Raw genomic sequence first — 12,722 nt, 5'->3', positions numbered from 1 at the left:
GACAGAGAGAGAGAGAGAGAGACAGAGAGAGAGAAACCAGAGAGAGAGAGAGAGACAGAGACAGAGAGAGAGAGAGAGAGAGACAGAGAGAGAGAGACAGAGAGAGAGAGAGAGAGAGAGTGACAGAGAGAGAGACAGAGAGAGACACAGAGAGAGAGACAGAGACAGAGAGAGAGACAGAGAGAGAGATCGAGGGAAGGGGAGAGAGACAGAGAAAAACAAAGAGTAAAACACACAGAGAGACAGAGTCCCTGATAGAAAGAGAGAGTGTCAAGAGTGAAAGAATGGGAGAGACTAAAGCAGAGAGAGAGAGAGAAACAGTGAGAGACAGAGAGCAGGAATAGGAGAGTGGAGAGAGAAAAAGGGAAGACGGGGAAAGACAAGGAAACATACAGAAGGTGAAAGACAGTGGGAGAAAGTGAGAAACTGCTGGGATGAAAAATAGTGAGAGCTAGAAAGACAACGAGAGAAAAGAAAATAGAGGTAGAGACAAGTGAGAGAAGGACAGACAAGATGGCAGGAAAGAGGCAGCTTGAGAGAGTGAGACAGGGACCAGCGGTCGATACATAAAGTGAAGCACAAGGACAGAGAGACAGAGAAAGAAAGAGGGGTAGAGAGGGAGTGAGCCGGCACAGAGAGACAGAGAAAGTGAGAGTGACAGAACAAGAGACAAGGAGACAGAGATAAATTGAGATATATGTATAGAGAGAGAGAGAGAGAGAGCGGCAGGAAGATACACAGATAAAATGAGACAGTGAGAGATAGAAAGAGAGCGAGGCAGAGAGATGGAAGTAGAGATAGGAGCAGGGAGATATCTGTGTGAATTCTATACCACAGAAGGCTGTGGAGGCCGTCACTAAATATATTTAAGAGGGAGATAGATTCTGAGAAACAAAAGGCATCAAGGGGTATGGGGAAAAAGCGGGAATATGGTGTAGAGATAGAGGATCAGCCATGATCTCATTGAATGGTGATGCAGACTCGAAGGGCCCAATGGTCTACTACTCCTTATATTTTCTATGTTTCTCGGTTTCTATGACATATATATATATAGAGAGAGAGATATATATACATGGAGAGAGAGAGCGAAAGTGAGAGAGTGAGAGATAAAATGAGAGGGAGAAAGAAAGAATGAGAGAGAGAGAGAGAGAAAGAGAAATGGATATAAAGTGGGGCATGGGGAGACAGATCTCTACATATATAGATTATAGATATAGATAGATAGATAGAGAGAGACAGTGGGAGATAAAGCGAGAGTGAGAGAGAAATAAATGACGGGAGAGACAGAGAATGAGGGACAGACAAGTAGAGACAGAGAAATATAGCTGGGGAGAGGGAGAGAGACCGACAGACAGGGAGAGAGAAAACATAACGACATACAGTGGAAGAGAAGGAGAAAGAGACAGAGCGATGGGAAGAGATAGAAAGGAGAGATAAGTAGATAGAAGCAGAAGGAGATGTACTTTCCTCCTTGTTCTGTAAATTCTGTGTGTTGTGGGCCCATTGAGCAGTGAATAATCCCCTGAGAGAATATGTTTTAATACCCGGTATCAGAGTAGGATGGCAGGGGTTCACATCATCGTGTTAGACACGGGAGTGGATCCTGGATCACAGGGCCTCCAGGCAATAGCACTGATTGTAGTTCAGGCCTTGCGTGTCCTTGGGCTCCGGTACTCAGCGCACTATAAAGAAAACACCTCTCGTGTTGGAGGCCCCACAAACCCGAGCCACTCTGCCAAACAGCCACATAGACTTTCAGTCCGGCTTCTAATCGATCGATCAATCATTTCATTCATTGAGAAACGGAAGGTTTTACAATTTGACACAGCGTTTAGTATACCTAAGACAGTATCTGACAACTATCTAAAATGTATGTTGATAAATTATTGGGAGACGAGAATTGGGAGTGATGATCAACACTGAGTTGGCCTCTTTCACATTTACCAATGTAACACTTTGCTCTCAGCAATCACCGTTAGTGGGGTTATTAATTCTTGCACATTATTCCCTCGCTTTAATATTATCCCACTTAATTAGCACAGAGGAGATATTACTAAATGGACCTGGGAACATTGGGCATTGCATTCACGATTTTCAGTGTAAGCCCTTTCCCCTAAGCCAGTAACAATTTAAGTTTTGATTTTTGACTGGAAGAGGGTTGTAGAGATTGACGTGATTGGCCAATGCCAGTAATAAATAGCACTTGGGGAAGGAATGTGCTGTATAATGATGCATTACTTGTGGCCATTCTCAAAATCGACATGTGCCTTGGCTTTTCTGAGGAGTGACAGCACATTGACAATGAGCAAGCCCGATCTAATGGCTGATCTAGGCACAATTTGCGGATTAAATCATTTTCCGAGTGACCTAATTATTTCTATGCGTGATTTCAAAAGCATCAAAGTAGCACTTCCATGTGCAATTTTTAACGGTTGTATAAATGATGTCATCCTTGATTGTGCTTGTGTATAATTGTCAGTGGAAACAGAGCCAATCTCTCACGTTCTACTGTATAAATGGTTTTAAGACCATTTAGAATAAACAGACCGCGACTTTTCAATGTAACTCGTAAATCTGCATCATGTGGAATCTATATGGGTAGAGCTGCGAAACACTAAAGGGCAGAAAACGTCAGTGGGAGTTGTGTACAGACCACCCAACAGTAGTAGTGAGTTTGGGGATGCAGTCAAACAGGAAATTAGGGATGCTGCAATAAGGGTACAGCAGTTATCATGGGTGACTTTAATCTACATATAGATTAGGCTAACCAAACTGATAGCAATACGGTGGAGGAGGATTTCCTGGAGGGTATAAGGGATGGTTTTCCAGACCAATATGTCGAGGAAACAACTGGAGAACAGGCCATCCTAGCCTGGGTCTTGTGTAACGAGAGAGGAATAATTAGCAATCTGGTCATGTGGGGCCCCTTGGGGAAAAGTGGTAGAATTCTTCATTAAGATGGAGAGCGACACAGTTAATTCAGAGACTAGGGTCCTGAGCTTAAAGAAAGGAAACTTCAATGATATGAGACGTGATTTGGCTGGGATAAACTGGCGAATGATACTTAAAGGTTTGCCGGTGGATAGGCAATGGCAGGCATTTATAGATCACATGGATGAATTACAACTATTGTACATCCCTGTCTGGCATAAAATTAAAACAGGAACGGTGGCTCAACCGTGGCTAACAAGGGAAATTAGGGATAGTTTTAAATCCACGGAAGAGGCATATGATTTGGCCAGAAAAAGTAGCAAACCTGAGGACTGGGAGAAATTTAGAATTCAGCAGAGGAGGACTAAGGGTCTAATTAGGAGGGGAAAATAGAGTATGAGAAGAAGCTTGCAGGGAACAGAAAAACTGACTGCAAAATCTTCTATAGATATGTGAAAAGAAAACGATTAGAGAAAACTAATGTAGGTCCCTTGCAGTCAGAATCAGGTGAATTCATAATGGGGAACAAGGAAATGGCAGACCAATAGAACAAATGCTTTGGTTCTGTCTTCACTAAGGAAGATACAAATAACCTCCCGAAAATACTAGGGGAGCGAGGGCCGAGTGAGAAGGGGGAACTGATGGAAATCCTTATCAGTCAGGAAATGGTGTTAGACAAATTGAAGGGACTGAAGGCTGATAAATGCCCAGGGCCTGATAGTCTGCATCCCAGAGAATTAAGAAAGTGATCCGAGAAATAGTAGATGCATTGCTGGTTATTTTCCAAAATTCCTTGGACTCTGGATAAGTACCTATGGATTGGAGGATAGCTAATGTAACCCCACATTTTAAACTGGAGGGAGAGAAAAAAACAGGGAATTATAGACCGGTTAGCCTGACATCGGTAGTGGGGAAAATGCTGGAATTAATTATTAAACATGTAATTTGGAAAACAGTGACAGGATCGGTACAAGTCAGCATGGATTTATGAAAGGGAAATCATGCTTGACAAAACTTCTAGGATTATTTGAGGATGTAACTAGTAGAGTGGATAAGGGACAACCAGTGGATGTGATGCATGTGGACTTTCAAAAGGCTTTTGACAAGGTTCCACACAAGAGATTAGTGTTCAAAATTAAGGCACATGGTACTGGGGGTAATGTTTTGACCTGGATAGAGGACTGGTTGACAGACAGAAGCAAAGAGTGTGAATAAACGGGTCCTTTTCAGAATGGCAGGCAGTGACTAGTGGGGTGCCGCAAGGTTTAGTGCTGGGATCCCAGCTATTTACAATATACATCAATAATTTAGATGAAGGAATTGAATGTAGTATCTCCAAGTTTGCAGATGACACTAAGCTGGGTGGCACTGTGAGCTGTGAGGAGGATGCTAAGAGGCTGAAGAGTGAATTGGACAGGTTAGGTGAGTGGACAAAAACATGGCAGATGCAGTATAATGTGGATAAATGTGAAGTTATCCAGTTTGGTGGCAAAAACAGGAAGACAGAATATTATCTGAATGGTGACAGATTAGTAAAAGTGGAGATGTAACGAGACCTGGGTGTCATGGTACATCAATCATTGAAGGGAGGCACAGCAGGCAGTAAAGAAAGCAAATGGCATGCTGGACTTCATTGTGAGAGGATTTGAGTATCGGAGCAGGGAGGTCTTACTGCAGTTCCACAGGGCCTTGGTGACACCACACCTTGAATATTGTGTGCAGTTTTGGTCTCCTAATGTGAGGAAGGACGCGCTTGCTATTGAGGGAGTGCAGCGAAGGTTCATCAGACTAATTCCCGGGATGGCAGGATTGATATATGAAGAAAGACTGTATCGGTAAGGCTTATACTTACAGGAATTTAGAAGAATGAGAGGGAATCTCACAGAAGCATACAAAATTCTGACGGGACTGGACAGGTTCGATGCAGGAAGAATGCTCCCGATGTTGGGGAAGTCCAGAACTAGGGATCACAGACTAAGGATAAGGGGTAAGCCATTTAGGACCGAGATGAGGAGAAACTTTTTCACCCAGAGTTATTTGCCTGTGGAATGCTCTACCACAGAAAGTTGTTGAGTTCAGTACGTTGCATATATTCAGGAGGGAGTTAGATGTGGCGCTTAGGGCTAAAGGGATCAAGGGGTATGGAGAGAAAGCAGGAAAGGGGTACTGAGGGAATGATCAGCCATGATCATATTGAATGGTAGTGCAAGCTTGAAGGGCCGAATTGCCTTCTCCTGCACCTATTTTTCATGTGTCTATGTTGGTTAGCCTGTCAATACCTGCTATTTTTATTCAGTGTGGAAACGACATGATGGTTATTTATACATTAAATGCCATAACAAACTTTAATGGCAGCTATTGTTGACACAATTAATTTTACATCTGCACCATTGTTCCCTCTATTTTTACCGTGCCCGGTCCCTTTAAATTCCAACGGCAGGAGCTGGTGAGCGACCTCTGCACGTGACCTCGTGATTGGTCCACGACCGCCCGGCCACACATCAGGGGGCACATTGGTGGGCGGCCCTCAACAGCTCGACAAAACTTGTTCAGTAGCCCTCCAGCCCAAATAATAGCCGACCCCTACTCCACACTGTCCCATCAAACACTCCCAGGTCTATATATAGTGCGGTTTAGATAGAGAGTAAAGCTCCCGCTACATTGTCCCATCAAACACTCCAAGGTCTATATATAGTGCGGGTTAGATAAAGAGTAAAGCTCCCTCGACACTGTCCCATCAAACACTCCCAGGGCAGGTACAGGGGGTTAGATACAGCCTAAAGCTCCCGCTACACTGTCCCATCTAACACTCCCAGGTCTATATATAGTGCGGGTTAGATACAGAGTAAAGCTCCCTCTACACTGTCCCATCAAACACTCCCAGGTCTATATATAGTGCGGGTTAGATAAAGAGTAAAGCTCCCTCTACACTGTCCCATCAAACACTCCCAGGGCAGGTACAGGGGGTTAGATACAGAGTAAAGCTCCCTCTACACTGTCCCATCAAACACTCCCAGGGCAGGTACAGGGGGTTAGATACAGAGTAAAGCTCCCTCTACACTGTCCCATCAAACACTCCCAGGGCAGGTACAAGGGGGTTAGATACAGAGTAAAGCTCCCTCTACACTGTCCCATCAAACACTCCCAGGGCAGGTACAAGGGGGAAGATACAGCGTAAAGCTCCCTCTACACTGTCCCATCAAACACTCCCAGGGCAGGTACAGGGGGTTAGATACAGAGTAAAGCTCCCTCTACACTGTCCCATCAAACACTCCCAGGGCAGGTACAAGGGGGAAGATACAGAGTAAAGCTCCCTCTACACTGTCCCATCAAACACTCCCAGGGCAGGTACAGAGGGTTAGATACAGAGTAAAGCTCCCTCTACATTGTCCCATCAAACACTCCCAGGGTAGGTACAGCACAGGTTAGATACAGAGTAAAGCTCCCTCTACACTGTCCCATCAAACACTCCCAGGGCAGGTACAGGGGGTTAGATACAGAGTAAAGCTCCCTCTACACTGTCCCATCAAACACTCCCAGGGCAGGTACAAGGGGGTTAGATACAGAGTAAAGCTCCCTCTACACTGTCCCATTAAACACCCCCAGGGCAGGTACAAGGGGGAAGATACAACGTAATGCTCCCTCTACACTGTCCCATCAAACACTCCCAGGGCAGGTACAGGGGGTTAGATACAGAGTAAAGCTCCCTCTACACTGTCCCATCAAACACTCCCAGGGCAGGTACAAGGGGGAAGATACAGAGTAAAGCTCCCTCTACACTGTCCCATCAAACACTCCCAGGACAGGTACAGAGGGTTAGATACAGAGTAAAGCTCCCTCTACATTGTCCCATCAAACACTCCCAGGGTAGGTACAGCACAGGTTAGATACAGAGTAAAGCTCCCTCTACACTGTCCCATCAAACACTCCCAGGGCAGGTACAGGGGGTTAGATACAGAGTAAAGCTCCCTCTACACTGTCCCAACAAACACTCCCAGGGCAGGTACAGGGGGTTAGATACAGAATAAAGCTCCCTCTACACTGTCCCATCAAACACTCCCAGGGCAGGTACAAGGGGGTTAGATACAGAGTAAAGCTCCCTCTACACTGTCCCATCAAACACTCCCAGGGCAGGTACAAGGGGGAAGATACAGCGTAAAGCTACCTCTACACTGTCCCATCAAACACTCCCAGGGCAGGTACAGGGGGTTAGATACGGAGTAAAGCTCCCTCTACACTTTCCCATCAAACACTCCCAGGGCAGGTACAAGGGGGAAGATACAGAGTAAAGCTTCCTCTTACACTGTCCCATCAAACACTCCCAGGGCAGGTACAAGGGGGAAGATACAGCGTAAAGCTCCCTCTACACTATCCCATCAAACAGTCTGTGGGTCTGGTGCAAAGTGTGTCTGCTTCCAGTCTGCATGAATTAACCCATTCAACTGAGGCAACCTGCACCCCGAAAAATCACAGTGCTGACACTCTGGGACTTCTCTCTGATCTCAGTAATTTTGCGTTATTCTGCACTTGCTGTGATTCCCTGCAGTGGTTTTCTCTCTCCATTTCCTAATATTTCCAAATGGATGCCCAGCCTCATTCCACTCCCAAACACCTTGCCCTCAGACACATTGATCCTAAAGAGAAACAAGACACGGATGTGAAGCAGTGGTCAATGCGAGAAGTTTTATTTCTGAGTACAGCTCATTATTCAGGCAGCAGTAATACAGGATCAAATGTAACCAGACCTAAACAATCAAACGACGGTTTCATTCAGTGAGAACCTGAGGATCTCGAGCCGGTGGGAATCCATCACTGGATTTTTCATTGATTCAGTATGCAACATCGGGACACAGTGAAGCAAAGTAGGTCTGGGGCAAGCACTTCGTCAGCATTACACTCGCCAGTACGGCACACTCCTTCCGGTGCACAGTAGTTCACTAAAATCCAGAATAAAGAATGAATTATTGTGGGTTCTGTAAACGGAGGGAGGGAGTTCATTGAGAAAACATTGAGCTGAGTCTGTCAGTGTTACTGGGACTGACTCTGGATCACACATGGACATTAACTCTTTTATACTTAATGAAAGCCCATAGCAGTCCGCTCTCCGACCTGCACAGACTCACTCTTTGTCCTGAACAACAGTCCAAGGGGTCTTTCTGAGAATGGAGCACCGCACACCCGCTCTCTGAGAGTAGGGACACAGGGAAGAAATATCTTGCAGTGATTTTGAACCATTTCCGGCACCACAAGGGCCCAAGAGTTTCACAGACACTGGATTGTTTCTGAAATGCCGACACAATTTTGTAGGAAACACGGCAACCAATTTGCTCATGGCAAAGTTCCACAAAAAGTAAATGAGATTTGACAGGATGGACATGTTGGTTGAGAGCGTGACATTGGTCGAAGACACCGGGAGAAATCCCAGCTCTTCAAATGCCACCAGATGTTTCCTGCCCCATGGACGGGTAGACAGGGTCTGTGTTTAATGTTTCATCCACAAACTGAGAATTCCAACAGAGCCGCACTGCCCCAGTGTCGGGCGGTCAGTGGGTGCTGCACTGCCCAGTGTCGGGCAGTTAGTGCCGCACTGCCCCAGTGTCGGGCGGTCAGTGCCGCACTGCCCCAGTGTCGGGCGGTCAGTGCCGCACTGCCCCAGTGTCGGGCGGTCAGTACCGCACTGCCCCAGTGTCGGGCGGTCAGTGCCGCACTGCGCCAGTGTCGGGCGGTCAGTGCCGCACTGCCCCAGTGTCGGGTGGTCAGTGCCGCACTGCCCCAGTGCCGGACGGTCAGTGCCGCACTGCCCCAGTGTCGGGCGGTCAGTGCCGCACTGTCCTAGTGTCGGGCGATCAGTGCCGCACTGCCCCAGTGTCGGGCGGACAGTGCCGCACTGCCACAGTGTCGGGCGGTCAGTGCCGCACTGCCCCAGTGTCGGACTGTATTTACTGTAGTGGGGCATCCACCCACAACTTGTTCACACAACTCCCAACTGAGCCAAACTGACTCCCAGCGACTGACAATTGATCATTTCTCTGCTTGCTGCCTCTAAGCAGTCTGTGTTCCCACATCCCAATCTCTACGAAGGCTGCATAATTATTTTAATGAAATAAACCTGTTTTGGAACATTTTGATCCCTTTCCCTATCAGCATGTTATATCTCATTTGTGAGCCTGGTCAGGGAGTGTGGGGGAAAGGGGCTCCCGATCCTGACCCCACACAGAGTCTACACTCTCACACTTTGAACAGCTAGCAGTGACACAGAGTTTCTGCTCCATAGTACCTTGGTACTGAGGCCGATTAGAGACCCTCCCAACCGGTCAATGCTCTGAATGAGACTCATCTGATGGTCTGTTTGGATCAACAAACAACACCCACAATTACCTCCACCCACTCAGGTAGCCGCTGAACAATCCGGGGATTTACCTGTGGAACTGGCTCACACGAAATCCTTCAGTCATTCCTCCAATCTCAATCATTTTCACTCAACTAATCAAACCGGGACATTCACTGAGAAAATAGTTTTTAAAATTAAACTGTCTGAACACTGGATTTAGAGATGAAAGAAATTTACTGACCTAAATGTCCTCCTCCTAATACTAATCCTATTCCTCCTCCTCTGATACCCCGGCCGGCAGGTCCTCCGAGATTCCCTCTAGCAGGGCTGGGCTGAGTCAGCACCAGGAATACAAGAAACAAGATTGGAGCCTTCATCGTCATCATGTGCGGAATTGTTCAGAGTCAGGTTCAGGCAGCTGTAGGAGAAATGTTGTGAATCCTGACTGAGCTTGTTTTCTTCATAACCACACATACAGGGGGTGGCTCTGCTCTCTGACGATGCCCTGGGAAAAGGCGTTTCCTTTCTGTGTGACGTGGATCAGTAGACAGCTGTCTACCTTTCAGAAGACAAGGTTGTGTGTTTGGGCCCAACTCCAGGTTTAACACATGAGCTCAGCTGACGGGATGTGCCAGGTACAGAAGGTTTGTGGGACTGGGGTGGGAAAGTGGAGGTGAGATTGCAGATCAGTCGTGGTCTTTTTGAATGGAGGAGCAGGTTGGAAGGGCCATATGGTCAACTGCTGCTTCTACTTCTGATGTTCTTAGCAGGACATTTTATCATCAAAGGCTCAGTTTTAGAATCTGAGGCCCAGAAATTGGATAAGGGCGGTGTGATGGCCCAGTGCTACTTGTCCTGTTCATTTACACGATTGTAGTGAAGATCTCAGCACTAAACGCACTGCTGATTGGCTTACCGCTCAACAAGTGGGCCAATAGCAGGTACAGTTTGATGACCAGTAATGTCTGGCCTAGTCTTTCTGCACTACTGAAAGTTGAGATGATTGATGCAGCAGCACCTCATTGTCATTGAAGTCCAATTGGAATTGCAGCTGGAACACGAGGCTCAGCAGCAGCAAAGGGGTTGAGTCAGAAGTCTCCGATGCTGCTCTGGTGCCACTGGTTGTGGCAGTGGGGAGGAGAGGGGCTGTACTGTTCCCGCTGGGTGAGGAACCCATCAGCACACACTTCGAGAATGCTGTGGCAGGAGAAAGCTGGGTACGTCAGGGCCACGGCGAGGTGTAGGGGCCCCAGGGCGGGGTGTCGGGCCCCCAGGGCAGGGTGTCGGGGCCCCAGGGTGGGGTGTCGGGGCCCCAGGGCGGGGTGTCGGGGCCCAAGGGCGGGGCGTCAGGGCCACTCGGCGGGGTGTTGGGGCCCCAGGGCGGGGTGTCGGGGCCCCAGGGCGGGGTGTCGTGGCCCCAGGGCAGGGTGTCGGGGCCACTCGGCGGGGAGTCGGGGCCCCAGGGCGGGGTGTCGGGGCCCCAGGGCGGGGTGTCGGGGCCCCAGGGCGGGGTGTCGGGGCAACTCGGCGGGGTGTCGTGTCCCCAGGGAGGGGTGTCGGGGCCCCAGGGCGGTGTGTCAGGGCCCCAGGGTGGGGTGTCAGGGCCACTCGGCGGGGTGTCGGGGCCCCAGGGCGGGGTGTCGGGGCCCCAGGGCGAGGTGTCGGGGCCCCAGGGCGGGGTGTCAGGGCCACTCGGCGGGGTGTCGGGGCCCCACGGCGGGGTGTCGGGGCCCCAGGGCGGGGTGTCGGGGCCACTCGGCGGGGTGTCAAGGCCCCAGTGTGGGGTGTCCGGGCCCCAGCGCGGGGTGTCGGGGCCCCAGTGCGCGGTGTCGGGGCCCCAGGGCGGGGTGTCGGGGCCACTCGGCGTGGTGTCGGGTCCACTCGGCGGGGTGTCGGGGCCCCAGGGCGGGGTTTCGGGGCCCCAGGGCGGGGTGTCGGGGCCACTCGGCGGGGTGTCTCGATATCCGGGCCCACGATACCGTACCACAGACATGGATCAAGTGCCACAGGATGTTTAATGACTTCACACGGCAGGACAAGGTGAGTGAAGGCTTCAGCCCACGCCATATCCCATCACCTGCACCAGACACACCACAGCCCCATCACAACCCTCCCTACAATCTCTACCTTTCACCACTCAGATCTCACAATCATCGCTTCACTTCACCCTCACAACCTTACCACTGCTGAACACTCACAGCCACTTCTCACACCTTGCACAAACTGACTGCTATTCAACCATGGCAGGCACACCACCCAAACACTCACTACACTCACTGACACACTTCCCTTTCTCTTGCAGCCAAGGTAACTCACAACCGGCGCGACAAGCGGCAGAGAGGAGGCGCTCAATCCGCTGTACCGTCCTTTACCAACTGTAGGAGACCGTGCTCGAACTCATTGGAGGGGAAGTCACTGAATCCATGGCAACAGGGTGAATTGAGGACAATAACGGTTTGCTTATTCCTAATCCTTCTTCTCACATTGCACTTCCCTTCTTCCCACAATCTCTTCTCACTTACACTGCTGATGCTGCATTCATGGACATCTTGCATTTCCCCCTCCCCTCACCATAACCAGACTCTGGTCCCTTTCAGCTTTCAGAGGGCCACGATCTGCCAGGCACACAGCCTGTCCCCGAAGTAATGGAGGGGAATGGAGATGAAGAACACAGCACACCATCACTGTCTGTGACACTCGCAGACACCAGCTCACAAACTGGCATTGTGCAGAATGTAGAAGATCACAGACACAACGCACGCACGCGCAGATACAGCACGCGCAGGCGCACAAACAGACACACAGACTGAGCAGCAGGGAGAGGGTTAAGGTTTAGGTGGGATGAAATCAGTGACAGAGAGTGGGGATTTAAACATGCACTTGTTGAGCACGCAACATTCAATCTGCAGATTTGGGTCTAATCTGACCTCTCACCAAGGACTGTATTTGATCTCCCCACATTCACTTTACAAATTCTTCAGATCGGTGAGGGGGAAAGGTCAGAGTTTTCACCCTCTGACACCCATCCCATTGCTGAAGATTGTTCCAGTGATGCACCGTATCTGTGCAGAATTCACCGTAGAATTACAGTGTTCACTGCACAGAAACAGGCCATTGAGCCCAACAGGTACATGTCGGAGTTTATGATCCACACAAGCCTCCACCCTTTATCCCATCATATTCTGCTATTGCTTTCTCCCTCATGTACTTATCTTGTTTCCCTTACATACACTATTATTCACCATAACTACTCCATGTGTAGCAAGCTCTACATTCTAATCAGTCTCTGAGTAAAGAGGTGTCTCCTGAATTCCTCATTGGATTTATTAGTGAGGAGCTTATATTTAGTGTTATGTATGCAAACATTATAACTGTGTAAGATTTGCCACCAGAGGGTGGACCTGTTGGAGGCCCAAGGGTCACCTGCACACCTGGTACAGGGGAGTATAAAAGGTTGTCT

At 49.0% G+C, this 12,722-nt stretch overlaps 1 protein-coding gene across 1 annotated transcript; it reads right to left on the bottom strand.

Annotated features, from left to right (window-relative positions):
• Positions 1 to 10,484: 10,484 nt before the first annotated feature.
• LOC139248906 (proline-rich protein 2-like) lies at positions 10,485 to 11,255 on the bottom strand. Its single transcript, XM_070872249.1, has one exon. It carries the CDS (start codon positions 11,253 to 11,255, stop codon positions 10,485 to 10,487), a length of 771 nt encoding a protein of 256 aa, XP_070728350.1.
• Between the last annotated feature and the right edge of the window lie 1,467 nt (positions 11,256 to 12,722).

The sequence above is a fragment of the Pristiophorus japonicus genome, unplaced genomic scaffold, assembly GCF_044704955.1.
Source record: "Pristiophorus japonicus isolate sPriJap1 unplaced genomic scaffold, sPriJap1.hap1 HAP1_SCAFFOLD_30, whole genome shotgun sequence".
NCBI classification, from domain to species: domain Eukaryota; kingdom Metazoa; phylum Chordata; class Chondrichthyes; family Pristiophoridae; genus Pristiophorus; species Pristiophorus japonicus.
The sequence above is the reverse complement of the archived record's forward strand: the minus strand, read 5'-3'. Positions and strand labels throughout refer to the sequence as shown.

Coding starts and splice junctions, on each gene's coding strand:
- LOC139248906 (XM_070872249.1), bottom strand. CDS start 11,255: ATGTCTGTGGTACGGTATCGTGGGCCCGGATATCGAGACACCCCGCCG.